Raw genomic sequence first — 27469 nt, 5'->3', positions numbered from 1 at the left:
GCTGATTTCAAGCAGAAAAAATAAATATAAGCAACATATTGGGAAAAAACCCAAACCTAACTGCACATATCCAACCAAGGCAGCCTCACAGTCCTGTCGTTCAAACCTTTACTATTGTTTGCTCATTTCTTTCTGTGATCACTTCCTTTTTCTTCTGCACAAAGATCAAGGACTATAAATTTGCACATATTGGGCACTATAAGAACTGTAAGTAACAGTTTATTGAATGAGTCTCACTTCACCAGGCATGACTTTTCCAAACCTGTATAATGTGTGAAATCATTTATTGCTTGGAGACCTGTTAAACAGGAGCCACAAAACCCCACTGCATCTCATTGTTTGAAGCCTAAACCTCAACGTCATTTATTTCTAAGCTATTTCTTGGGTACATGCAGAAATCAAACCCTTGTAAAAGCTTTTTAATTTCCTGCTTTCATTCTTTGGGCCCACAGACTGGACCTGTAAGATATTTCACTACCTTTTTTTTCCACATTACTGGTAAACTCCTTCAGTTTCAGCCATGATGCCCATAAACAAAATTCACGTCAGACAAGGCAAAGGTTCCAAGACAGACAGTTATTAGCTCAAAGCCAGAGTGTTTCATTATAATCTTCATCCCCATTTAAACCATGAAAACCTAAGTTAGGTATTGAATTTAAATCCACTGTCACTTTCTGCAGGCCTTTGTCAAAGGACTTGTTATTAGTTTCTATTTTACAGTACCTCCAAGATCTCCATGCTGAGAGGGGATGCACTGTATCAAGTAGAGCTGTGTGCACACACACAGATCAAGAAGTATTCTCTGTTCTGGAGCATTTAAGATCCAACACAGACCAGACAGAAGATAAGAAAGAGGTGCTACGTTTCCAGCATGAGTCACAGAGCAGGTCAAAGAGGTTCAGAAGGACAGCTCAGGGTTTACAAGTCTTAATCCAGGGCCTTATCTACCACAGCAGATTTTGTCATACTCTTTTTAAACTAAATAAACTATATGTACATAATAAAGAGTACATGTGTGTATAATAAAGTATATGAACATAAACCTTTTTAAAAGAAAGGTTGTGTCCCTTCTTACAGGAGCAACCACAAAACCTCATAAGCTTCTTGGATCTGTCTGAATCCTCTCCTTTCTCAAAATACTTTATAATGGTCCCTAACTTGCTGCCTGGTCCCTAACTTGATGCCTCATCCTCATGATAGAAGCAACAGTTCACTGAAGAAGAGCTTTGCAAGAGAGAGCAATGTTCAGCTATGTGTTTATGGAAAGGGATCTTTATCATTTCTAGTTCCTGTTGGTCCTGGTTCCCTATTTGTGTGCCAAAAAGGGAGAGCAGCAGTGCTTTGCTTTTAAGCAGGACTTTGTTATCATCTGCTCTGAGGCATGTAGCTATAAAGCTTGCATGGGCAAGCCTGAGCTGTTAGCTTCCAGTCAGGCTTGCAGTGTGTACAAAACCCTGGTTGCCTGATGAAGTCCTGAGTTACCATGAGCCCTCAACATCGGCAGCATGACTGTTTTCCAAGCCAGGCTAACTTCATCCTGTCACAGTAGGTTTAAGTGTTGCTTCTTCTCTCTGAGCAGTGCCTGGAAGTGCTACATGACATCAGCTAAGCCAGCTATCCCAGAGAACACATTCTGTCCCAGCTCTCAGCTGAGGATGTTTCCTGCAGCAAGCCATCCCCACAGTACTGTGCCTGCAGTTCACAGATCTGCCTGGGGTATTTTGCCAAACCAGGACAGCATCACAAAAGAGTAACAGGGAACTCCAAAACAGAGCAACAGTTGGCGGCAGCACAGCACAGTCCTCATTTTCTATGTACCATTGTTGTAATTTTCCACTCAAATCACTGTGCCATTTGAAGGAACGCAGACCTGTGTCATTCTGAGTTACAGTCAGACTTGCGGGTGCCACTAATTCTGCTAAATGAACAGTAAAATAGAAACAGACAGAACGATGTAATGAAGCATGCGATAGAAAAAGAGTCAGAAGGAACATGCCAACAGTTTTCAAAAGCCACCTGCCCCAGTACTCATGGTATGACTCACATATCCAGTAAAGTATTGCAGAAACCCTGGACCAGCTATACAATTCTCACCAGGAGTTTATGTGAAATTAAGTCATCCCAAATGGTCATTCAAACTACGAGTTACTGACAAGGGAAGAGATGAAATAAAAAGTTCCTGTTGTTCTAGACAACAAAAAAGACTGCTAAGGAAGTAACTTTATAACCTGAGAAAGGTCTGCAGCTTTAAGACATTTTCCCCTAAAGGTTGTAAAGCTTTTACTATGAAAAGTATTTTTGCTATTATATACACTGGCGGCCACTAAGTGCAGCTATTATTTCTGGCGGTCATTCAGAGAAGTTCAGGGCTGATAAAGTGTTTAACAGAGTTTGTTTGGGTAGATCCATATGAGTTTTTAACCACCCACACAGTCTTTTGTGTCTTTTTAAAAGATGCTTGATGTTCCTGAGTCTAATAAATTACGGTCTTTATTTTTATTTGCCCTCTTTTATTATGTATCATGCCACAACAAATAACATCTTCTTTACAGTGTCCATACTTTTCTATACGTATTACGCAAGCATCTAAACCAGGATGATCCTTTGCTGCAGAGCAGGAGTGCAGCCTACACAGAACTTACATTTCCTTGGTAAAGGACATGTGGATTTGTGACCTGCCTCTTGTACTGCACCTTCAGGTGAGTTCGTATCTCAGGGAACCCAGGATGGGGATATAGCAATCAAAGGGTAGGGAAATAAATGGTACACTGGAACGATGTAGCAAGCTGACCAAGATGGAGCTTCAGAAAGCAAATGTTTTCAGGTCATTTGAACATGAGGAAAAATATCCAAACTAGTTGGGATGGACCATAATAGTATTATTAACACTCTCAATGGATAGGTTTGGTAGTGCAGGATTTGAAGCCCATCCCCATTATAAACTCTGTACTGCGTTTAGCAAACCAGGTGAACTTTCAGCACTCCACCTCCCTGCCTGGCTGCACTGCATGGCCACAAGATGAACCACCTCAGTGACAATCTCTGCTGCTCTTTATGAGTACTCTGCTCCAAAACCTGAAACAAAATATTGCTAGGACTATATTGCCTCAAAACACTGTGCAAACCTTTGCTGATATGAAGCAGCTGAGTATTGTTATTACCATTTTATGGATGGGGAAGTAAGACAGAACAAGTGGCTTGTAACTGGTGACTGCTAGTGAATATATGCCGCACCTGATGCAAATAACATCCATTGATGTAAAAATCATACAAATTCTCTAGCAAGAGGATCCTCACATCTGATAACCATCAGGATCTCGCATAAAGCTTTTTGAATCCAGTGACAGCACTGTCCTGAATGTGTGGTTCAGGTCCCTTTGCCACTTACCTGAGCTTATCTGCTACAAAGATGACACGCCGCTCCAACAGGAGAGAAGCAAAGATCCTGATGATCTGACGAACGCTGAGGCACTTGAAAAGGCATTCAAAGTCCACATGCTCCAGGCGTGAGTCCATGGGCCGCCTAAGCTCAATGACCTGAACACATCCAACAAACATCAGTCAGTATTACTGGCCAGGGCTGTCAGCACCAGGGCGCTCAGCACCCTAGCCCAGGCCCTCCAGCACTGCTTCATGCTTTTCTGTTGGGGAGATGTAGAGAACAACCCCCATCCTCTTTCGCAAACTGCAGCTGAAGACACAGCACTCCAGAGAAATGGCATATTACACAATTCACAGTCAGTCTTCATCCCAGGATACAGTTGAGCACATTAAAACTACTGCCATTTCTGAGGAAAGCCCCCTGTCAGAGGTGTAAAGCTTGGCTGAGTCAACAGTAAGTAACAAACTGAGAACACTGGAATTGGAAGCTTGCATGGTCAAAACTGCCATAAAGACAAGGTAGATTTGGTTATAAACTTAGCTAGCAATTCAAATTTACATCCAGATAGCAGCCAGGGACTGAATTTAAAGACCAGGCAAAATTTAAACCCAAATTACTTCATTTACACTCTTCTGTGATGCATAATTCACTATGTAACGGTTAGAACTTTTTTTTTGTCATAAAGATATGTACATATATATACTTAACTGGGGAGTCAGGACAAGGCCTAGATGGTGACTTGTGACATCCCTTTAAAGTCTAATTTTCATACTTCAGCCATGACCTCAGGCCCTCTCCTTCCTTTTCTCAAATGCATTTTGCTTGGTTCGTTTATTATGTCTTCCTTTTAGTGTGCAACTGACATGCTCAGATGTGGAACTTGAAGGCAGAGGACAGAAAAAAGAAGAGGGGAAAAAAAAACATGAAGAAGAGAGTAACAGAGGGAGAAAAATATGAAGTGCAAGACAGCAAATGATGAACTACTGAGGAATCTGAGGAAACAGAAGGGAAAAGGTAAAAGTTGGCCAACTTGAAGCTGTGTTGAAATCTCTGAAGACATATTAACAGGAACATATACACATCTCCTTCTGTCCGTATGTCCCAAAAGCACCGTCACTTTAATGCTTTAGACTGCTTTTAAGTTTTCAGGCACATGACAACACATTCCATGCGCATGCTGTATTGAGCTTAAACTGAAGTAATTCTTACAAAATTCCCCACGAACACTGTTTTAAAGATATGATCAAGACCACAGCATACTGGAAACAAAACCAGTTCATACCAGTATAGTTGCACTGTTGTTTGTGATCAGTAACAAAGGACTGTAAAAAGAAAGTCACTGTTAGAACAGTATTTGTGTACAGATTTGACTTCTCTGATCTTGAAATACAGAAATATTATGGTGCCAGAGTATTAGATACCCATTACTCAGCTGTTGTCCCAAACAGCAGTAAGAATCAAACTGTGGAGTGATGGTGTTCCATGATTACCTGCTCAAGGAATGCTGCCTGCCTACCTATTTCTCATATTCAGTAAAGATGCCCACTTCCATTCCCTAGGATTTGGATTGCAAGATCGAATCACATTTATGTGCCAAATCACGAGGAGCTGGTTTTACTGCAAAGATTCCAGCGCTAAAATCTCGCTGCGGGGTAGGATGCAATGCAAGTTACGGCAGCTTTTCCAAATGCCATGGATGTTTTCTGTTGCCTGGTAAAGCCTTCTGCTTCAGTCTGTTCTTCACAAAGAAATATACTGTCTACTTCCCAATTAATCATCGTCTTTGTTTAGGTCAGAGGAACCACAATGGAAGGACAAGATTCTGTTCCTAATTAAACCAGTGCATTCCATTTAAATAACAAGTTTGTACTAGCATAACAGAGAGCAAAGCTCAGCCAGAAGAGAGTTGTTTGTTTGTTTGGAATTATCTCAATGTTTTTCTCTGGGAGAGTTCAGAAGCTCGAGCAGAAGACAGAGATGTTGCAGATCCATGGTTCCCACATATATACACATCCAGACAGCATTATCAGATCTTATCACTGTTATGCCAATCAGCCTTTCAATTTTCCTTTGCTTCTCCAGAAGAAACCACTTGCAACTTAAACATGCTTTGCAAGTCACTTACACAAGGAGCCCTTTACATTTCATTCTGACTGACATTACAGGCCCACTCCGTGGAAGTCAGTGGCATTACAACTGAAGAAAATATGATTCAATGTAAAAACAGTAATAGTGCTGTAAAACTAACCCTAAGGAGTGTAAAATAAGCCTAGAGGGGAATTTTTCCTGCTTGCATTAACTGGGCCAAATTCTGTTCCTATCTGCAGTAATTAATTTCCTCTATATGCTTGCCCATGTGAGTGGAACTATTATATACTTACATAAAGACATGCAGAGAGCAGAATTTGACATGGCAAATGGCTAGCAAGCCTCAAGTTACAAAAAACCTTTTGAAGCAAGGCATCAACATTGCAGCTTTTCAGTAAGGCATATGTTGTAGGCTTCTAGCTACATGAATAAGTAATAGAAGGAAATGAAATCTATTATATGTGCGCACACACACAGAGAAACTTTTATATGATACGCTTTTCCAAATATAGACTATTTTGAGGGCCACTTAAAGGATATTTACTGCCAAAAAGAGCCATTTAAACACTGCTGGTCACTCCTCCTACTAAGGCCAGGACTAACAATAATGAGGTTTGCAAAGGCAACCAGCTGCTAGACTGTTCAACTACAATCAGTATGGGAAACAACTTCATCACTGTGATAAAGCCCAGCAACACTGTAGTTTGTTATTCACACCAGGCCAGGCATACTAAGACATTTGTGTTGTGGTTTCTTCTTAAACACAACTTACTAATAAATGCAAGAGTGGTGCAGCTCCTGAACTGCTCATTTGGAGTTTGTGCCACCTCACATGTCTTGCAGCATCCGCATGTCTCCTCCTGTTTTGATTTTGCTGTTTGATATTTACAGTTGGTTTTTACCTCATTTCCAGCTCCAGGCAGAAAGGTTTTGACTTTGATTGTCTTTCCAGGTGCAGGAAAAGGAGATTCCATCAGACTCCTCATAAATGGATAAACCAGGGCAGCAGATATTCCCCTTCTCCTTTCAACCTCATCCAGGATCTGATCCATTAGTAAGACATAAGAGAGAAAGAGACAGAACAATTCAGCACCACATACACTTCTGAAGCATCTTTTGACCTACATATGCCTGAACACATGGCATATCTAATTCTCCTCAGCCATGCATTTCTTCACTACCATTAAAACCACAGGATTTGATTGTACTCTAAAAATGGTTTTCTAGTTACAAAACCAAGCCTGTTTGTGAATGCAGTTAACACAGAGACAAGGAAGGAATAACAAATCTGGAAAGGAGAACGAAGACTCAGCATGGCAAAAGGGATCTATATTGTTGGATTTTGCCTGAACAATAGGGTGAGCTAAAGAGGGAAAAGGTCAAGAAAAATCCCATGATCACAGGATAGGTCAGCATCATGTCTAAGTGGTACATCTTAGAATTTGTATTAAGGAGATACACTTTATTCTGTCTTAGGCACCTCTTCTATTTCAACCTAAAGGGCAGGAAGAGGCCAGACCAGCAAGAAAAGCAATCCTGCCACACTATGATTCCAGCAGAAGTCCACCAAGAAAGAGCTACTGGAAAAATCCTGGACGTGTCAGCAGCAGTTACGTCTCAGTCTGTGCTGAGCTGGAGCCAGCCACAAGCAGCATCATGAAACATGCCCAGCTGTTTATGCTGAGTGCCTGCATTAAGGTCATTTTACTCGTTGACATGATGTAGAGCAGGCAATGTAGTTTTGAAAGAAGCAGATGGAACTTCTTAGAGATAGAGAGGACTATTATTTTCTTCTCTCTGGTCACATAAATTAGATCACAGCTAAGTTTTCCCACATTAGACAGACCATATAGATGATAAAACTAAAGAATATGAGAAAACAAGCTTCAAAGCAGTTAGTCTTTTGACCTGAAATTGTGATCTTTTAACCACCACTCAAGAGCAAAAGGCCATACAAGAGTTAGTGGGTCTGAGGTATTTTCCGTTGTTTCTCTTGGAAATGCTTTTCACTGAAACAGAACATTAAAAGATACTTAAGCACAAGCTGGTGACCTACAATGGTAGCTAGTGACACCAAATGCCAACAGAGGCATTCGCTGGTGCATAGTTTTCCCTTCCTCCTTGCAACACAGTAAAGACCTAACTAAAGCAAAGCTGACCCTATATACATAACTCGCATTCCAGAGTCCACGGAAGTGGCAGATAGCCATAAATGAAGATACCAGTTTCATTCTTGATGTAATTTGCAGCTCAATGACTATCCTCACCAAAACCAAACCAGCTGCCCAAACAGGAAGTAGTAATGAACCAAGGCTATGCCCTGGATCCCTCAGTGCTCCGACACACTGCCAGCATGCAGTTATAATATGCCTAACACATTATCTCCTTTTCTGCAGTCACTATTTGATGTTTTGTGTTGCTGGAGTTGGGGGCCCTCTGTGTGTCATATCCCTGTCCCAACAACCTTCACAACACAAATAAAAAGGAGTATTTAAACTGTATAAGAGTTGAACAGAGATCTCAGGAGATAAAATGGTCAAAAACATCTGTTGAAACCATGACCAAATGAACTGGCTGGAAGTAAAGATATCTGTGGCTCTCAAGCCTGTCTTAGCAGTAGGTGTAATAACAGTGACCATAAAAGGCTTTGAGGAAGATGAAAATAATGCAGGCTATCAGAAAAATGATGCTAAATGTTCTAAAACAGAGGACTCCTTCTGCTTTTCTGATCAATAATTTCCAAGGTTTAATATCTCCTTGTCTTTCAACACACGCATTTTTCTGTAAAGATGATTGTTTCTTGTTTTGACTAATTTGACACAGTGCACTGTGATGATTGTTTTCCTCTCTTTCACTGGATTTATCTATTAGGACAGCCCAGGTTCCTCTTACTAGGCTGGAAGAAGAGACTATTTCAGTTTTCAAGAACTTCTGTCATCATCCAGACCACATCAATCTCCAAACTCAACAGGGATGCTAAGGCTCAAATTCTGCCTCTTCCATTTAACAACTGTTTTACCCCTCCAACCCGTTTCCAAATGCAGTGCTTGGAGTGTGTGCCAAAGAGCCTTGCTAAATCCAGCCCAGGGCTGGAGTCAGCTCTGCATGCTGCCAAACACCCTTCTCCCACCCTGGTGTCAGTACCATCAGGTGGGAGGCTACAGTACCACTGTTGACAGACTCCAGGGCAGATAAGGTCCTTTTGTGGCCCATGAGCCAATGAGTTGAAAAAGAGTGCAGGTTTGTCACAGTCCCATTTGATAAGAAACCAAGTGGGAGCCTTCCTTCCTGCACTGAGCAAGAATTTGTGTGACCAGGGCCTGCTTAACACAATTCCTGGGAATAGCCCCTGCTGAAGCCAGTGAAATCACATTCACCTGCCAACCTTAGGTTCACTTTGGTTGAGAAAAACAAAAAGAAGACACTTTTTTCAAGGCAGAATGAACTGGGGAAGCAGATGATTTGCAGTTTTGGAGCGGTGACCTTCCTTGTCTGGCTTCATACCTCAGCTGCAGTGGTACTTGGTTGTAAGGAGGACAGTTGGGTTTTTCCCATATTTCCTCTCTCCCAAGTTTTCTTTTGAAAATTAGTGCGCTATCAAAATTAGATAAAAGCATAAAAGCAAACTAAGAGCCTCAGGACATGTCTCCATACCACAAGTTTGGTGAACTGTGTTATCCTCCCAGAACAATGCATTCCATTTCACAGATATCTGTGTTTGGATACATTATTTTCCCTAAGTGACACTGTTATGAAACCTTGATTTCAGAGCTTAATGAAAGACGTCAAAGGTAAAATTGTTACTATTGCAACTATTGCAAGCCATTGTTTTTCTTCACACAAGATTTGTGTTAAACAAAGTTTTATCTAGAAAAGCTTGAAACCTGCATTGAAGATAACATTCTGTATGATTATTAATTCATATGAATAATACACTACGATTTTATTAACTTCAATGATTTGCATGTTCTTTTCAGCTTTATTCCTATACAAATAAACACAACAACAAAAAAATCTATGTAAGTTCTGTGAGATTTACCATCTCTGAAGTGAAAATCTCTGGCAAATTAAAATGACATCTCTATGAACACTATTGAAATTGGGAAAGGGGGAGGCAGCCATTTGATTTTACATGTATCATAGTTCCCCACAGATGACCAGCAAATCCTGTATGATACTCTGAGGTACCCACTGGGTTTCACAGGACATACTCTCAGAGGACTATGAAGTCCTGGCAGCCAGAGAGATATTTCAAATGGTAATCAAAAATGTTTTTAACAGTTAATTTTAATCAATTCTTGCCTTACAAAAGAAGAATCCTTGTGGCTCTGGAGCTGACTGACAGTTAACTGTTCCTGCGGCTGTTCAATCCCCCCATATAGCTGCAATGTCTTGCTTACTGTCTCAAACTTTTTGTGTCAAGAAACATATTGTTTAGGTAAACCCTCTCAGCATACAGTGCAGCTCTGGATTCATTAATGTGGAGGACAATTAATAGATTATCCATGCTTTCCTAGCCTCTTAGGATGAAAAATCCTGTCAACAGAGTTAAGCATATAGAATTCACTTATCAAATAATCTTTTTGCTTAACTTCATCATTCCACAGGGTGTTGGAATAAAAGTGGTACTGGCCCATCATTCAAGCTGTAGATGCCAAGAATTACAACTCAGCACAGAAAGGCTTTAGAAAACAATGGAAAAACCTTCAGTCAGCCAGATCATACAGACACCCAGATGTTTTTTGAATCAAGTTCTGCCTCAGTCACAGAAGGAATAAGACATTCTTTGATGAACCCAACAATCGGGATGGAATATCCAAACAGCAACTGTAAAATACTTATCTCCCATCAAAGGAAGAAATTCTTCTCGTCTGGTTCATCACTACAGATGTGTCTCAGTAAACAATCAAATTAAAAATCTCCTTACCTTGGAAAATAAGTCAAAGCACCCCAGCCGGCTGATGACACAGTAAACTTCAGGTAGACGAGGGCCTTTTCCACTTGGCTGATAACAGTAAAAAGGAGATTGAAATTAGATATTAGTTTGGAGTCATAAGGAAACATACTTCTCTCTCTGATCACACAGTTGGCCATCATGTGACATCTTTCACTATCCATTTCTCCATCAAAATAGCTACTATTGGAAAAGCATTGTGTTTCTTCCATAAGACAGGAAACTAAAAAGCATAAATAGTGCTTATCCGCTTTGGAAATCGCAGCACATTGGAGCTGTATTCCAATATGCTCCACTTTGCAGCCATAAAAGCACATTTAACTGTGACTGTAACTCATTCCTGTGCTATGATCGTCCTCTGCTGCTGCTGCAGCATGAGGAGTGGGGCCACCCTGGGGCCATGTGCTGGAAGATGAGAACTACAGTACTAGTTACAATGGCTTTAGCTCATCACTCACTCCACAATGTTCAGAGAGAGCTCAACTTACAGAAAGCAACCACACAGACCTAAAAAAAGGCAAGCCACATGAGCTAAATCATTAACTTCCACAGGTTAATGCATGATAAACATCAAACTCTTTAACAGTAGCAAGTGTGAATCCATGATACGCATCCCTTTGAACACCACCCCCCCCAAAAAACAACTCCTGTAAAGACCATCCTCTATAACCATGCTATTGAAGCTATTTCCTAGAGAAGCATACAGTTTAAATAGGCATGACTGATGTGTATTCCCTCAGCATACTGGACTCTGCAACCCTGCCTATACCTAGACAGTAAAGGCCCATTGGCACTACCTATGAAGGAAGGGTACAGCCACTGGCTGGATTCAGCTTGTTTACTGGAAAAGAAGCTGAATTAGGTCAATGCTGAGCACTTGAGTAAAACCATCCTCACTGACAAGGTCCTCAGAGCAGACAGCTGGTCTGCCTGTGCCCTGCATGCACAGGCAGCAGTGACATCCACGCATAGCAGCTTCCCACTGTATTTTTGCAATGCAGCATTCCTGTTTTGTGTGGTTGTAACTAATTACACCAGATCAGCAGACACACACTTCCTAGGGGCTGTTATATTAAAAAGACAGCTTGTTGACTTCAGATGTAGTCACATGTAGTCCCAAGATACAATACAGGCAAGTCCTGATCATGCCTCAGCCAGGAGCTGTCTATGTCCATCAGCACAGAACTGTTGCAGGTACACTGCAAACCCCAGTACCCAGCAGCAAAAAGCTGAAAGTGGGGTATGAGACAACAGGCAAGGCTGATTACTTCCTAGGATCTCACGAAGCCAGATATGCTTGGGCAGCATGGAGTGAAGAGTGGCTCTGAAAGAATCACTTGGCATCACAGCCTCTTTGTGCCGCTGTACATTACTGGTATACAGCAGTGACAGAATCCTCTCCATTAATAATGACTGATAAAGGAGCTCAGTCACTGTTTCCATCAACTTCTGCCCACTTGTACATTTAGCCAAAGTGGCTGATCATCTCCTCTGTATCCACATAGGCAGCCAGCATATTTTTGTCTTTGTCTCATCATTAGACTCAGCTGATATAGTGATTAACTTCCCCGTGGTGTGTTTGACATTTACATGCCACACAGATGTCAAATCAAGAGAAACTGAGGGGTAGCTGTGTTATTAAAAAGTGAATATTGCAATCTAGACTTGGGCAGTCAGCAGGTGTCTGCCTGTTACAATAAAGACCACAAAAAATACTAAAGCTAAGTGAATACAGATGAGTCTATTTCTGGATCCAAACCTGCTCACTACACGTCACATCTCTGAAAAAGCAGAGCCCTTTTTTGTCCATATTAGGTATAAAACCCCTTCTAAAGGCACTGAGTGATTATATCAAGCATGTGGGATTTTGGTTAAAATCATTGTGTCAAATCTGCAGGAATGCCGAAACCATGCCAGGAGCCTTGGATAGCTCCCAACCAAAAGCTGTCTCACTGAGTGCCAGTAGAAACATCACATTCCTGGGTCATCTATAAGACCAGAAACAATAACTGCTTAGCTCTTACTCAAAGATTCACTTTTATGAAATACCATTGCTCCCAAACATTTTAAAGGCTCATCTCTGAGAGCTGGGATTGTTCCCTCTTCATGCTCATTGTATAGGGCATCCTTTCCTGTTATTTCAGGGTCCTGTTCCTGCAAGCAGCACAGCCTCCCAGATCCACACAAATCAAAGAAGCAGAAAGCAAAAGCCTCAGGCAAAGCCACTCTGAGGGGCAAGACTTCTCAAATTTCTAACACTGGCAACTCTTCACATAACTTCCCCTCTCAGCCATTAGTTTACACCTCAAAGATGGATCCAAAACACCTGCTTATTGTGCTTTAGTTTGCTTCTTTCCTAGTAAAACATCATATAGGAGATGACTCTTCTCACTTCTCTGCCTGGACTCATCTCTCTTCACCTGGGGAGACTTGGGCACAGGGTCTGGCCAACAGTACTGGTTTAACCTCCTCTTTTCCCAGAAGAGAGTGCTTCCAAGTTGCAGGCTGTGTCTCTACAAGGCAGCTACAAAGCCTTGGAGTCTTGTCCTCCAGAGCTCACTCTTCCACAGGATGAATAGGTCCAATTCAGGGAGCTGTATAGTAAAGTAGCATAGATGAGAGGCATCTGAGTGACTCTGCCTTGTTGCACTGCATTCCTTCTGGAAGAGGGATGGAGGAGACGATGTTGTGTTGTGGTTTGTTTTCAGTTTGTTTTTATGGAGACAAGGATATTTTCAGCCTTAGTCCAGGATCAGGAATGAAAATTTTAATGATTTTTGTTGATAACAAGACAGTTTCCCAAGAAGATGAACATGAGATGACAAGAACCTGGCTACAGGATGGAGGAGACAAGATCTGAATCAGGGCTGGTCTGCAAGTGGCTAAGGACAGTCTTTTTTACAGTGAGTGTAACCTGAAGTTCACTGACTAAAGCCCACTCCAAAACCTGCTTTGGCAGGAGAAACAAAAGGCGTTTGCTCCAAAATATAAGCCTACCATTTTCTTCTTTCAAATCACACCTCCCTGCCCATTTGCCTGAAATCTAGGGAAGCCTTCAGAGATCTCCACCTAATCTGGCATAGCACTGAGAGTCTCTGAGATACTGCACATGTCTGCTTTTAATGCAAGGCAGGCTGTCCCTGCGGTGCCCATATCAGCCATTCAGACACACAACACAGGGGTATGATATTGGGGAGACTGTGGGATACGGGGAAAGTTTCTGGATTCACAGCTCCAGATATAACCCAGCATGTTGACATCAAGAGGAAGCAAAGCAGTGGGGACCAAACACAATATTTTTCCTCCTGGATTTCTCCTACTAGCTTCTCCTACCTACCTGAGGATACACTGTGTGGAGAGGAAAGGCAGCGAAATCAGACCTACCAAACAGCAAGAAAAAGGAATATGCACCATACTCCCACCTGCCACCTCAAAGAAGCAGGAGTGCAGCAAGAAACAGACTAGCTTCAACATGAAGACTCCAGAAAAGCTGTGCCCCTTCCTGCCCAAAATGGGATAGGACATCTCACCTGAGATCTTAATTCTTCAGAGAACAATATTAGGAAAACCAGAAAGAGCAGCAAGGGCTGCCCCAAGGCCAGGTGAAAAAAGACCATTAAAAATGCACAACAGCAGCTGAATTTCACAGAGGAACTAGCCTTTGAAAGGCACATGCATTAGCTCTGCGTAAGCCTCTAAAACTTGGGGCTCCCTTTGCAACCGGAACTGTAGATGCTTCAATTGCAATTAGCCCTAAAAAGAGCAATGATCATGTAACAGAGACAGTATGTAAAAATATTTAACTCTAAATGAAAATGCAAATGCCATTTTCACACACACATTGTGTGATGTTTGTTCTCTTCTGCACAGGAGTGAAAAGGACACTGTTCTTATCCTACCTGGCTTTAGGATCATTTTGGTCTTGGAACAATGAAAGATGTAGATTCAATCCAAAGCTTAAACAGGGAAACACGGTATTCCTGAATAACCTCCCAGCTCAGAGGTTATTCAGTCATATTAAGTCACACACAAGCTGATGGGGTGCATAGCTTCAATGGATGATATTAAAGAAGATAGAGGAAATGCCTCCCATGAGCATTTTCTGCATATACTAGATAAGGCTTGGCAGTTTAGAAAGAGAAATAGACATACTGAAAACCCACCAAGGCCCCTTCTTGGGTAGTCTGCTCTTTTGTTACTGGCTTAATTTAAACAGCGACAGATCTCAGCAGAGACTGAGAAACAGTTTTGCAGGCTATTTTGTCAGGTCAGATCACCACTCCTTTAAACTCTCTTAAGCCTAACTAGTCACATCCTCATAGCCACACAAGCCCTAGCCTCACCAGCAGCCAACATACCCAGAACAGAGATGCTCCTTAATGCTGTCAGGAATCGGAACAATTCAAACGTTAGGAGCCTAAAATGAATACGTCGGTCACAAGCCAGCTGCTGTGGCAACTCTTGATTCCTTGTTAGGGAAAATCCAAATTCAAACCATGAGAAAACTGTGGGTGTTTTAAACCAAAACTCTTGTCTAAAAGTCATCTTGTTGTATGTGAACCATTAGCTTTTAATGCCTGAGCACCCAATGCTCACAGGGCTGTCAAAGGTGCTTGGGGGAAGCAGGATGGAGGGAAGGAAGCAAGGGGGAGAGAAGGTTTTCCAATGAGATTTTTCAGTTCCATAAACATTAGTCTTCATCCCACAAAAGCTGCTTTCACAGTGTAACAAATTCTCTTCTGCCCCAGCAAGTGCAGGATGAACTAGTCCCACCTAACAACTGGTTTTCATTTTAACATACACACTTCATGTTCAGGCACCTGCTCCTCCACTGACTCCTGGGGCTGACTCATCTTAGCCTAGAAAAGTGGTGGAGGAGCACTTCTTATGCGAAGAGGAAGAAAGAGATAAGACAGAGTGAAACAGACCCTGAGAGTTTTAGTCTTATTTATGCAAGTACAAAGTTACCAGCCAAGAAATCCTGGCATTGTCAGACTTTCTGCTCTGAGAACTGGGTCTTCTCAGATATCTCTCTTATATGGTTTCTATGTGTGTCTCCTACTGTTCCCATTAATCAGCTGCAGCAGTGAACTGCATGACACTGTTTTGAGGATGCAGTTATCTTATACTCCATTATTGCCCCACTAGCTGTAACTGGCACCCCTCAGCATCTGCAGCAACTCCCATAGCAGTAAAGCCCAAGATGCTCATGAAGATCCCATAAAAAGCAGCTTACAAAGTATGACTCCCTGGGGACAGGGACTGGCACAGCTGTGGATCCCTGCCATAAGGTCCCTGACAGCCCAGGCTGCTGAGCAGCTGCACTGGACTGAAGCATCTCCTAAAGAATACAGGCCTGGTGTCTCTCTGGCTGTTTACACCCATAGAAATGGGCTGCAGAGAGACCATTCATGGCCTCCCAGTAATCCCGGTGGGTCCCAAAGCTGAGGCTCTGTCAGCAGAAATGGCCTGCTTTCACCACTGTGATCCTTATGTATCTACTGAGCTCTTACTCACACAAGCCTATGGGGTTGCACAGATAAAGAGTTAAGACTTCAGTCACACCCTTTAGAAGGCAGTTTTTAATGTATTAAATCAAGGTGATCAGTAAAATAAAATTATTACACTAAATCAAGTTAAAAATCGGTATTTTACAAGGAACACTCAGCTTCACCTCTTTTTGTTCCCTACTGTGTGATCCTGCTGTTCCTGTGCTCTTGCTTTCCCTTCTGCCTCTGTCCAGGTTGCTGCCCCTATATAGCACTGGGGGCACTGTAATGTCCACTGGAGAGGGCTTTGACTGGTGGGGTGAGGCTAAGCCCTCAGCAGGAACTGCTCAAGTTATCTTTGCTGCTGCTATGTGCATATTGCAGAGACACAGCCCAAGAACTGCTACAGAAAAGAGCTGAGCAAGTTGATGGGTTAATTAGCATGGGAAAGAAAGTTAAATTAATCTGAGTTATTAAAGAAAAATGTCTTATTTGCAGCAAAATGTCTTAGTAGTGAGAGTTAATATCTCTACTGTATATAGGCCCATTTCCTTTTACATCAAGTCACTAGGAAAGCTCTTACAGGATTGCCTTGGAGGTATGAAGATGTAACTGGAAACTTGCTATCTATGGAAGTGCAGACTGTTTGCTGTGGTACAATAGGTTACATTCCATTCTAACCCCCTTGCAAAATGAAACAAAACACTGTGAATACATATAAAGGGGATACTGCACAGGATTTGCAGTACAAACAGAACATAATTGTCACTGTATCCCTTGAGGTAGTTTTTCAGGGTTTTAGCACACACCCTCCAAAAAGGGGGTCTGGAAGAACATGAAACTTGAAGGCAAGAAAGAAAAAGTAGAGCAGTTTGTTCATATCACAACACGCCAAAGGAGAGCAAGGCTGACAAACAGTAATAGTTTCATAAACAAAGGACTCGGAGCACCAGCCTCCACAAAGACACAGGTATCCATCCCCCCAGGATCAGGCTGGTTGGCCCATCCAGCCATGGAGCTGAGGACTGCCAAGTGCTCTGCAAGGTGTTACACCTCCAGCTGGGTATTACAAGAGCACTGCTCGCCAGGACAGCTGGGGAGTATTTTCTGAGGAATTAGCCTCACAGCAGTTGGCTTGTCTTGAAGCAGAGCAGTTTGTAATGATTTTATGGCTCTATATTATACACTGTGGCCCCACCTTTCTCTAATGTTTGCCAGAAGCTGCACATAGCTCCCAAATTAAGGTTGCTTAGATTGGATTTGACACAACCTGTGGATCAGGAATGGCACCAGCCGGAGGAGATGCCATGTGCTCCTGGACATCAGAGCCACCCTGACTGAATCTCTCAAAAACTGCTCAGGAAACTGAACAGCCACATACAGAAATGTGTTTTAGAGCCCAAGCTTCTGCATACAAACAGTGCCTGCAGAATTACCTGCTCCTCGTTGCTGTACAAACTCATATTTGCGTATACAAAATCAAAAAGCATGGATGTGACTGTGAGCAGAAATGCCACACTGAGGTGCGTGTCAGTGAGGGTATTCCACCCACCACCATCAGCATTTACAGAGTTCAACAAACTGTTACGCTTTGTGAGCACAACTGAACCCTATGGAGAAGGCTCTCCAGGTAATAACCCCAGTTCCACCATTTCTCCCAGCAGTACAGGAAGAGGTTGCAGGATCCAAACAACAGTAAATCTCTGCTACTTTTGCATGTTGAGATGTTCCTCTGCAGCTTCCAAGATTTCTAAACCCCAGACTGTACCAGTTTTGCTCTCAGAAGGCCCCAGACAGGGACAAACTGGTAAAGTACAGGAGTACTCTCCATCCCCTGAGGGGTAGGTTGTACCAGTGAGATGAGCCATGTCAGCTTCTACACGTCAGGTTTTGATAGCAGATGAAACATCCTGATTTAAGTGATCTCCTGGGACAGCAGCAGATCAGCTTTATAACTATAATAATTAGCTAGACTTTAAAAGTACTTATTTTTCCCATTTTTAAAACCATATTTTGCTATCTGGTTGATTGAGTTTTACCATAGCCAAAAACAATCTCCAAACTCCAAAAAGAAAACACCATTTATATAAAAGTATGTAGTATTGATTTAATTCTGTTCCCAGTATTTCCTACTATGCTAACAGATCTTTTGCATCAGCTGAAACTCAGTGTTCTATTTTTATGTTGCCTTTAATGAAGGGTGGATTTCACTGAGCCTTAAGTGAGTTAAAAAAAAGCCTATGGTAGTCCTTCAATGACAAGCTAATTCAACATTCCTGTGCATACTTCTTTTTTATTGTTGCTGATTACTTCAGTCTCAGTGTGGTCCAGGATCAACTGGTTTGCATTTCACAAATGGAAGCTCTGTGCATGATTCTAAACTTGCCAATGTTCCCAGAAATATAAAAGTCTGAAACCACCTTTACCTGGTGGTGCAAACATTCCATGATTTCATTCTAGCCAACACTTTCTGAGGTTTTTGGTTGTTTTTTTTCCCAAATATACCTTATTACCCTTTTAAATGACCTCACATTAAAAAGTAATTGAATTGTACTGCTGCTCTACATCTTGTTATGCTTGTTTACACCAGCAAGGACACCTTCTAGGTGCTCCTCTCTCTTATCTCTGAATCACCCCAACCAACCCCAGATTTACTGCAACACTGACATCTTGTTTTCATCTACAAACCATGTTGTGGCCTACACTTACACACTGGGATATACAGAGTGAGTCTCTGTGCTGCTACCTGTGGCAAATACCACCCACAGAACTGATAAACAAGTTTTCTGTTCTGTTGGTTTAAAAGAAGCTTTTTACAAATAGAGGAACCACACACAGCAAAACCTCCCAGACAGAGCATCTGCTGTCTGCACGACAAGGAGCTTTACCATAGACAAAGAGCAGGGTCAGGCACAGGCAGCGCACAGGATGGAGGATGCTGTTCTAATGACAGCAAGTTGCTCTGTCTACTGAAAGCCACTGAAAGCTACTGAAGGCAGGTGTGCCTGCTTGGGAAGATGAGAAACCATGCCAGAGAGGGAAGGAAGGGGAAAGTGCCAGTGTCACTCTCTCTTAGATAGAGGGTACTATTTACAATCTGCAATGCTGCTGCAGACATGTACTTTGCTGAGAGCACACAAAAGGCTCCTGCAGAATCCCATACCTGTATAAGCGCTCCAGCCAAGTGTAGACAACTGTCATGTGAACAGCACAGGAGCTGTGGCTCTCCACCTAGTCACTCACAACCAGCTCCAAACCTATCCGAGAGGTGATGAGCACAGGCCAGTGCAGGAACAACCAACTGCTTTACGCTTTGCTGCAATCCAGTAGGTCTGCAGGACAGACAGCATAATCCGTTTGCACTGTGCTTCACCTGCCTTAATACACTTTGTACCTTGGTGCAGTCCTTCCGTCAACACACACAGTGCCATGCTCTCAGTTTGTCGGGTGACCAGTGATTTTCCAGGTGATGAGATAAAACTGATAGTCTAAGTCTTGTCCTCAACTATCCCTGGTCATGAGAACTGGAAAGAAGCCAGAGGACCTAGACTTCCCAGCACTGACACCAGCTTCTTCCATGGTCCTGAACAAATAGTTACGGTGGCATGTTCCCAATCATTGCTGTCCTCCAACCTGGCAGGGTGGCTTACTTACTTACCTCATGGACCTGCTGCAGACTGATTAGGCAGTGCTGGCAGAGTACTTTGGAGATGTAAGCAGCTGTCCAGGAGGTAAACATTATTTACAAATGTTTAGAATACCACATTTGCCTTTGTTTGCAGTGTTGTATTTCTGATTCTGCTTGAAAGCACGTAATATAAAGAATTTTAAAAGTAAGTGCTCACACAGGAAACTTTTCACATTCTTATGAATTTTCTACAAGATGGGATGCTTCTGACTGAGACAGCCATTACAAATTATTTACTCGAGCTTCCAAATTTCAGAGTGAGTAACTCCATTTTCTTTTAAAACCATGAGAGACACCCTCACAGTTCAGAATATAGTTTTGAAACACTGTTTAACAGAATTCTGTGTTTCGAGACAAAGCTGATGTACTTACCAACAGCCTCCTGCAATAACCAAACCGCCGGCTCCCATCTTCCCCAGTCAGCATGAAAGAGAAGGTCTCACTAGAAGAAAATAAGATGCCCAGGTCTTAGTATCAGAACAGCATAGCTATGAGACAAACCATCTAGAAAGGGATACTGCTGTATCCAGTGAGAGGCTCTACCCACTGGAGGGTCTTCCCTCCCTCTGCCCATTATCTGGAAATACTCTGTGGACAAATTCTATCAGCTGTAGGCAAAAATATCTGCATAGCTGGGGACAACCTAGCTGTCTTCTTGTAAGAAGAGATGGGGGCTGGATTTCAGTGACATGGCAGTCTCTTTTACTGCAGAAGGAGTGCAAGAAGCAGATTTGGAGGGTACTATTCAAACGCTGTATCTCCCTTAACTTTTAGTGCTTTATTCTTAAAGGGAGAACCTTAGATTCTCCAAGATTAGAGAAAATTTCTAATCCAGAAACAACACTGATTTCCAAAATCCAGCTAGTTTTGTAACCCCGCCTAGGATAAGTAACATTTGTGACAGAGAAGTAAAACAGAGCTTGAGACTATAATTACAGCACAGGTAAAGGGATGGGTCTGTGAATTTGCACCCAGACTGATAAACATTCCTGACTGCATTAAATGACATTACATAAACCACTTTTTCTTTGTGCTGGAATGTCAGGTTTTATATAATTATATATGGGAGGAATATCTTGCTTCACAAACATGGGCTCATGAAAGGGAGCAGCAGCAGAAGAGGTGAAATGCTGTGTAGGCAGGCCTGTGTGCTTCTCATACCAGTGTTGCCAAACAGTTGTCAGCTTCTCCTTCATTGTTTTCAATAACTCACTATTCAAGTGCTTCCACGTACTGAATAATACAGCCATGCAACAGAGAACAGAACATGGTAATGTGTGTGCCGTACGTGAGCCAGTTAAAAGTTCCATACATATTCTTGGCTGCAGTAATTCCTGCAGGTGAAAGCTAGTTCCTTGTCATCGTTGAAAGTCCCTCTAGACACACTCTGAACAGGTCTTACTTCATTTACCTGTCTCAGACCTAAAAAGCCACCTTGCATCCTAGGGCAAGGAGACTCCACCTGGAATACTGTGTTCAGCTCTGGAGTGCTCAGCACAGGAAAGACATGGTCCTCTTGGAGAGGGTCCAGGGGAGGGCCACAAAAATGAGCACAGAGATGAAGCATCTCTCCTATGACGACAGTGTGACAGAGCTGTGGCTGTTCAGCTTGGACAAGAGAAGGGTCTGGGGAGATCTTATGGGGCCTTTCAATACTTAGAGGGGGCTTTAAGAAAGATGGAGACAAACTTTTTTAGGAGGGCCTGTTGCAATAGGACTGGGGGTAATGATTTTAAACTGGAAGAGAATAGATTCAGGCTAGATATTAGGAAGAAATGTTTTACAGTGAGTGTGGTGAAACGTTAGCACAGGTTGCCCAGACAGGTGGTAGATGCCCCATCCCTGACACTGTTCAAGGCCAGGTAGAACGGGTGTATTTTAAATAATCCCATTTCTGCTTTTGGGTTTAACACTGGAAGTAACCTTCGGATCTCCTCCCCTCAGCTGCACAGGCCTGTGAGGTGGGGAGAAAAGGAAGAAAACTAATACAGAACTTAAAAAAGATTAACTACAGCTGCTTGAGGCTGCAGTGTCCAGAACTCAAACTGCTGCTTCCTTAATTGGGCATCAGTGAGTCTGTGCCTGCTCCAGATGCTCTCCATCAGCACTGCAGCAGAGGAGCACCAGAGGGTTTACCTGTTGTATTCAGAGACAGGGAGCCAGTCCTTGGCATCAGGAAAGCAGAACTGAGGAATAGCCTTAAGGCGCTCCTCTGCTTCACGCATCTGCTTGGTTGGTCTTTCAAGCTGCAGGGGAGAAAATTGAGGTTCAGTCAGTTACTGTTAGTGCCAGCTTCACAGCACCTCTCAGGAGCAGGGCTATTAATGAGCTCTGAACAGCAAGGGCCCATGAGCTAGTTCTTACTTGTGCATGTCAGAGTGAGGCACGACCCCAGGACAGGCTTGTAGATGCTAGTACAACACAGATAATCACTGCTGGGTTGTTTTTGGTGTGGTTTTTGTTTGATTGATTGTTTCTGTGTTTGGTTTTTCTTTTAAAATTGCCTAAACTCCCCTGTTGCACAATGGCCACTTAAAACACAGTCCTAACTCAAATTCCTTCCTGCTGGAAGAGCACAAGAGGAATGCCACAGATAGGCAAAAGTTTTTCCATTGACTTCAGTGATTTTAGAACAAAACCTAATACAGCCAAAATGAGTTAAAAGTTCAGTATTTAGAAACTGAATTTAAACGACTTTTTAAAGCAGCTACTGTCAGGCCAAACTCTCCAGCACAGGAAAAGCTAAACTTATAAACAGGGAAAGCTTTCAGTCATCTTCTCTATACCCTTCACTTGGTAACAGGTTACTTTCTAACAATTATGAAAGCTGAATGATTATCTCCTTTTAAAAAAAGAGTTTTATATTAAATTCCCCACTTATTCACCTTACTGATCTTAGAATGAACTGTACATTAGAGTTCTTCTTTTACCTTGGGAAACTGATAGGTCACTTCTGGGAGGTAAGTGTTTTTAGTGGGCTTCTTTTTCAGCGACACTACCACAAAATACTCAAATAACTCCCGTTCCTGCCACTCAATCAGCTCCAGTTCCAGGGTTCGATAACTTGGAGCCCTCTTCAGCATTGACTGGATGTGTACTAAACGCTGGGTATGAGCTAGCATTGGGGAAAAAACAAAGGAGAAAAGAAGACAGATCATTACCTGTGACTGTAATGTGTATGTGTACACATACACAGCCACAGCCATTCACAAAATTCACTTTCAATTTGCCAGTGTATTATTCCAAGCATGTTCTCCTTTCAAACGCAAACCTCCATACTGTAGTCTCGCTCACTAACTGCATCTATAAATCAGAACTCTCTCCAAGTACTGAAGTGATGCAACACTAAACCACTGAAATAATTTGCAGTTCATAACTTATCCTGCCGAAGGTCTACTTTTTCTTTTCACATAAAACTAGATTGTAAGCCCTTATGTGGGTTCTGCAAATGGCCTGGGGTCTCCAGGGTGACACATCTTAGGCCTGACTTAGACCTGGTTTACATTGGTGAAACGCAGTTCTCTGACCTGTCACTTCTTAGCACATCTTCATGCTAAGAACCACGAAGTATTTTCTCCCTTTCTACAGCACAGGCTTAGTCCGTGCAGGGAAAATGTGTAAATTGCCTCCTGCGGGAGCTCTTTGCTTGTTCCAGTTCAACTGAGGGGCAGTCTTAGGTTCATGGTCACATCCAGTCCTGATTCAAAGATATGCCTTGATCCAGTGACTTGTCACTAGACACCTGTGGCAGACTAGTCAGTAGTATCATTATCAGTTCTGGTAGACCAGAAAGTGAAAACAGCTAAGTAAAACCTGCTTCCTACACGTTCTTTCCCACCTCTTCACACCAGCATCTCAATGCAACAGCAAATGAATCATCAGCAGCACATGTCAATCCCTTAAGGCTATGTTCACTGACACTGCCCAGTTTGCAAAAGGCAGGCTGTCCCTTTTGGCAGGGAAATAAGATGTGAGGAGCACTTGATCCCAGCAGTAATTAATTGAGAGACAGAAAGGGAAACCCCTTGATGACCAGCTGTCATCAATATGTTCAACACCAAACATAACAATTATTTTGATAAAGCACTTGGGTCTTGATGCAACTGCGCAGCTAGGGAAGCTAAATCCCAAGAAATAACCTGCCTTGTCCTGCCTTGACGTAGCTGCACACTGCTGGCCACTGCTTCATATCTGCACAAGATGAAATGAAGAGCTCACCCCACCCCAACACCTGGGGACCCAATGAATTCTGTCTTGCCACAAGTGACAACTGGATCTTTGACTCAGGATGCTCTGAAAGTATCAATGCAAAAGTAAGGTCACACAGGAGCAGTCAGGCAGTCATCAGAATGAAGACCCTCCATTCCACAACAGGGTAAATGCTTCCAAGTTTCCAGTGAAATCAGAATATTCTCTCAGTAACAATAGAGAGTCCAGGCCCTGTCTGTCTTCTTTCATGGGCTGTGGGTGAAAAGAGCCCCTATATTTTTTGACACAAAGAGAAACAGAACTGAACAGTGCTTTTGGGCTAGCACCTGTCTACAAGAGAGCAGTGAGTCTTTTTCCACACATCACACTACAATGCTGTATACAGCTGGGTTTGGGTGGTCTTGCCACCACCGATCTGGAACAAACCTTTTTCCCTAAGACAACTTTTTTCCAGCAAGTTTTCCTGCATGAACAGTAAGCAGGTGACATCTGCAGTCGATAGACACAAATGATTGATAGACACAAATGATTGCCCTTATCTTTTAACCACAGCTCTGCACTCTTGGGTTTTCCCCTTCATTTACGAACAACATGATGGGGTTCTAGTAATAAAATCTGTTATTGTTGTCTTCAATTTTTTTATAGTTCTCTCTGTGTATCAAGACTTTTGAATATGAGTGACTAACTCAGTGGCCTGGCTCAAGCAGAGTTTGTGCAGGTGCTGTGCACTGAGAAAAGAATTTCTACAATTTCAAGACTGCAGACCTATAAAAGACTATAAGAACCATTATGCTGGATCAGACCCAGAATCTGACCTCCAACAGCAGTTAGCAGTAACCACTTAGAGCATTGTATGAGTAAGAAGAGAGCATATTTATCCAATCTCATCCCTCTAAGTTTGCACCCAGTAGTCAGTCTGGAAAACATCAGCATCTGTGGAGTGGCTGACAAAACGAAACTATCAAAGGTCCTGTTCTTCATTATATGACACAGTTGCCAAATCCTTCTTAGATCCTCACAGCTCATTTTGTCCTTGCTTTCCACATTCATGCTCCTGTGTTGGAAACTTTGTGAGCTCTGCAGGAATGGAGTTAGCATAGTTCAGGAAGGAAAATACAGGACAAATACAGGGCATCATAGAAAGGAATAACATGCAGTAGCAGGAGAAGGTACACTGCTGAAGTCTGTGACAGTGGCTGACTAGAAGTTATTGAAGACTGATCCCTTACCTTTAAACCTGTCATCTGAGTCACTCTCACTCTCACTGTTCTCATCTGCAGAGGAGATAGAGGGATCAGTTAATGCAAAACCAAAGCAAACATAAACTTAGTTGACTGCGGTGAAACTGGGAAAAATCATATCTCCCACTGAGCCTTGTGATCCACACATGATCTCTCCTCAGTTTTAAGTAACTTGAAACAAAACAGTTTTAATGGCTCCTTAGATTGTGTTTTCCTCAGATTAAGTTTCAATTTTACTTGAGAATAAGAGCTTTATTTTAATGAAAGTGCAAAATTCATTCTCCTTTACAGCAACTGGTTCCACTGAACCCACATCTATGCTAAGCCACAAAGATGAATGTGCTATTTAAAAAATGGATTTTAACCCTTTCACTCCTTTTTCAGACTTTAATTATTTTGAGTAAAAGCTATTCAGTGTTTCAGAAGCCAAAGTAAGCCTTATGAGCTTTGTCTGCTAGGTAACATTTTCAGTCACCAGAACTCACCAAACTGAAAAAGAGTAATGTGTAAAAGTATGCTTATAGTAAGATCTATTTCTGGGGTGAACTCCCATTGACGCTCTATTGTGCTCCTACTACAAACATGGCCTGAATTTCTTTTTGGCTCTTGCTTTTTCAGAAGCAGCCTGAAGCACAGTGTGAGTTACTTTCACATGCCAGGAAAAAGCATGAATGAATTACAGGGTCAAAACTGTAAATTTTGAACAAAATTTAAGGATGCAAATTACTCAAAAAGTGAACTAAAAAGCAGCTGAATATTCTAGCTGATTATGGGATAAACAGGATAGACAATGCTGAGAATCTCACTTATATTTAGCTCATCTCTATTCCCCCCCCTGCAGACCAAAAGTTATCACTGTTTGCAGAGGAAAGTTCTAAATGAAGCAGACCCCAGGGCAGATGTGTATGAAAAAAGGGAATCCTGTTAATCCTGTAACATTCAAATGGATTCACTGAACCACAATGCTTGTGTCATACCTCGTAGGGACGCTGTCTCAATATTGGACATAGAAAGTTTTTTCAGTCTTTTTTTCCCTCTTTTTGCACTGTAGATGGAATTGATCCTTTGGACAAGCTGCAAAATAAAAAGATGAGGAATCAGTAAGACCAAACACTTTTAAGGAAACTTTTAATTTATCTATCCAAACAAAGAATTTGATCATAAATAACAGGTCAGCTGAACCCCCAAAGCCTTTACTATTTCAAAATCATTGAGTCATAGATTCATAGAATAGTTAGGGTTGGAAAGGACCTTAAGATCATCCAGTTCCAACCCCCCTGCCATGGGCAGGGACACCTCACCATGTCACCCAAAGCTCTGTCCAACCTGGCCTTGAGCACTGCCAGGGATGGAGCATTCACAACTACCTTGGGCAACCCATTCCAGTGCCTCAGCACCTTTACAGTAAAGAATTTCCTCCTTATATCCAATCTAAACTTCCCCTGTTTAAGTTTTAACCAATTACCCCTTGTCCTATCACTACAGTCCCTAATGAAGAGTCCCTTCCCAGCATCCCTGTAGGCCCCCTTCAGATACTGGAAGGCTGCTATGAGGTCTCCACGCAGCCTTCTCTTCTCCAGGCTGAACAGCCCAAACCTTCTCAGCCTGTCTTCATATAGGAGATGCTCCAGTCCCCTGATCATTCTCGTGGCCTCCTCTGGACTTGTTCCAACAGTTCCATGTCCTTTTTATGTTGAGGACACCAGAACTGCACAAAATACTCCAGGTGAGGTCTCACAAGAGCAGAGTAGAGGGACAGGATCACCTCCTTCGATCTGCTGGTCATGCTCCTTTTGATGCAGCCCAGGATATGGTTAGCTTTCTGATCTCTAAGTGCACACTGAAGCCAAATCAAAATGCATTTATCTCTCTTATTTTGAATCCCATTTATTTGAATCACTTATTTTGAAGCTTGCTTCTTTACCTATGCCTATATTTTAAAAATTATTAAGTAACTCAGAAACGTAAATTCCATTTTTGAAAATCTTGTTGACATCTTCAATAAAAGCACAGCGAATCTGGGGACTTAAAAGTAGCTGTTATCCTCTACCACCTCTTTCTCTATGCCACTGTTTCTGTCTTCACTTCCATTGTCTAAGTAACAGTATCATATCCAACTTTACTAAAGTCTTATGAACATTAAGGTCATATTTCATTTTGAATGCGTCAGAGTAACGTGTGTTAACATCTCTCTGAACTGAGATTTTGGTGTATTCAAATGAGCACAGAAGGAGAAAGCTGTAACTTTTCAAAGCCTTTTCAGGCAGAGTGAACAAGCATCTTTGAGTCTATATATCAGCTGAGGATCCGGCACTTATGGACTTGCCCTCTCTCCCCTTTCCAGCTCGTGCTGTACTTGCCTTACATCAGAGGTGCTTTATCTACCGTCTCCAACCTTATCCTTATCCATGAAAATAT

The 27469-nt window shown here is 42.3% G+C and overlaps 1 protein-coding gene across 6 annotated transcripts in view; it reads right to left on the bottom strand.

Moving 5' to 3' along the window:
- Positions 1–27469, bottom strand: part of DENND2B (DENN domain containing 2B) — a 179056-nt gene that overhangs the window by 22222 nt on the left and 129365 nt on the right. For all 6 annotated transcript variants that reach the window (XM_031052650.2, XM_031052651.2, XM_031052649.2 and 3 more), the window contains 8 exons: positions 26029–26125; positions 25040–25084; positions 22532–22716; positions 21738–21847; positions 19974–20043; positions 10398–10475; positions 6373–6513; positions 3389–3537 (listed from right to left, as the gene is read on the bottom strand). In XM_031052650.2, the coding sequence (XP_030908510.1) occupies positions 3389–3537; positions 6373–6513; positions 10398–10475; positions 19974–20043; positions 21738–21847; positions 22532–22716; positions 25040–25084; positions 26029–26125 (875 nt within the window). The remainder of the gene's footprint in view (positions 1–3388; positions 3538–6372; positions 6514–10397; positions 10476–19973; positions 20044–21737; positions 21848–22531; positions 22717–25039; positions 25085–26028; positions 26126–27469) is intronic.

This window comes from Melopsittacus undulatus, chromosome 4 (genome assembly GCF_012275295.1).
Source record: "Melopsittacus undulatus isolate bMelUnd1 chromosome 4, bMelUnd1.mat.Z, whole genome shotgun sequence".
Taxonomy (NCBI): domain Eukaryota; kingdom Metazoa; phylum Chordata; class Aves; order Psittaciformes; family Psittaculidae; genus Melopsittacus; species Melopsittacus undulatus.
The sequence above is the reverse complement of the archived record's forward strand: the minus strand, read 5'-3'. Positions and strand labels throughout refer to the sequence as shown.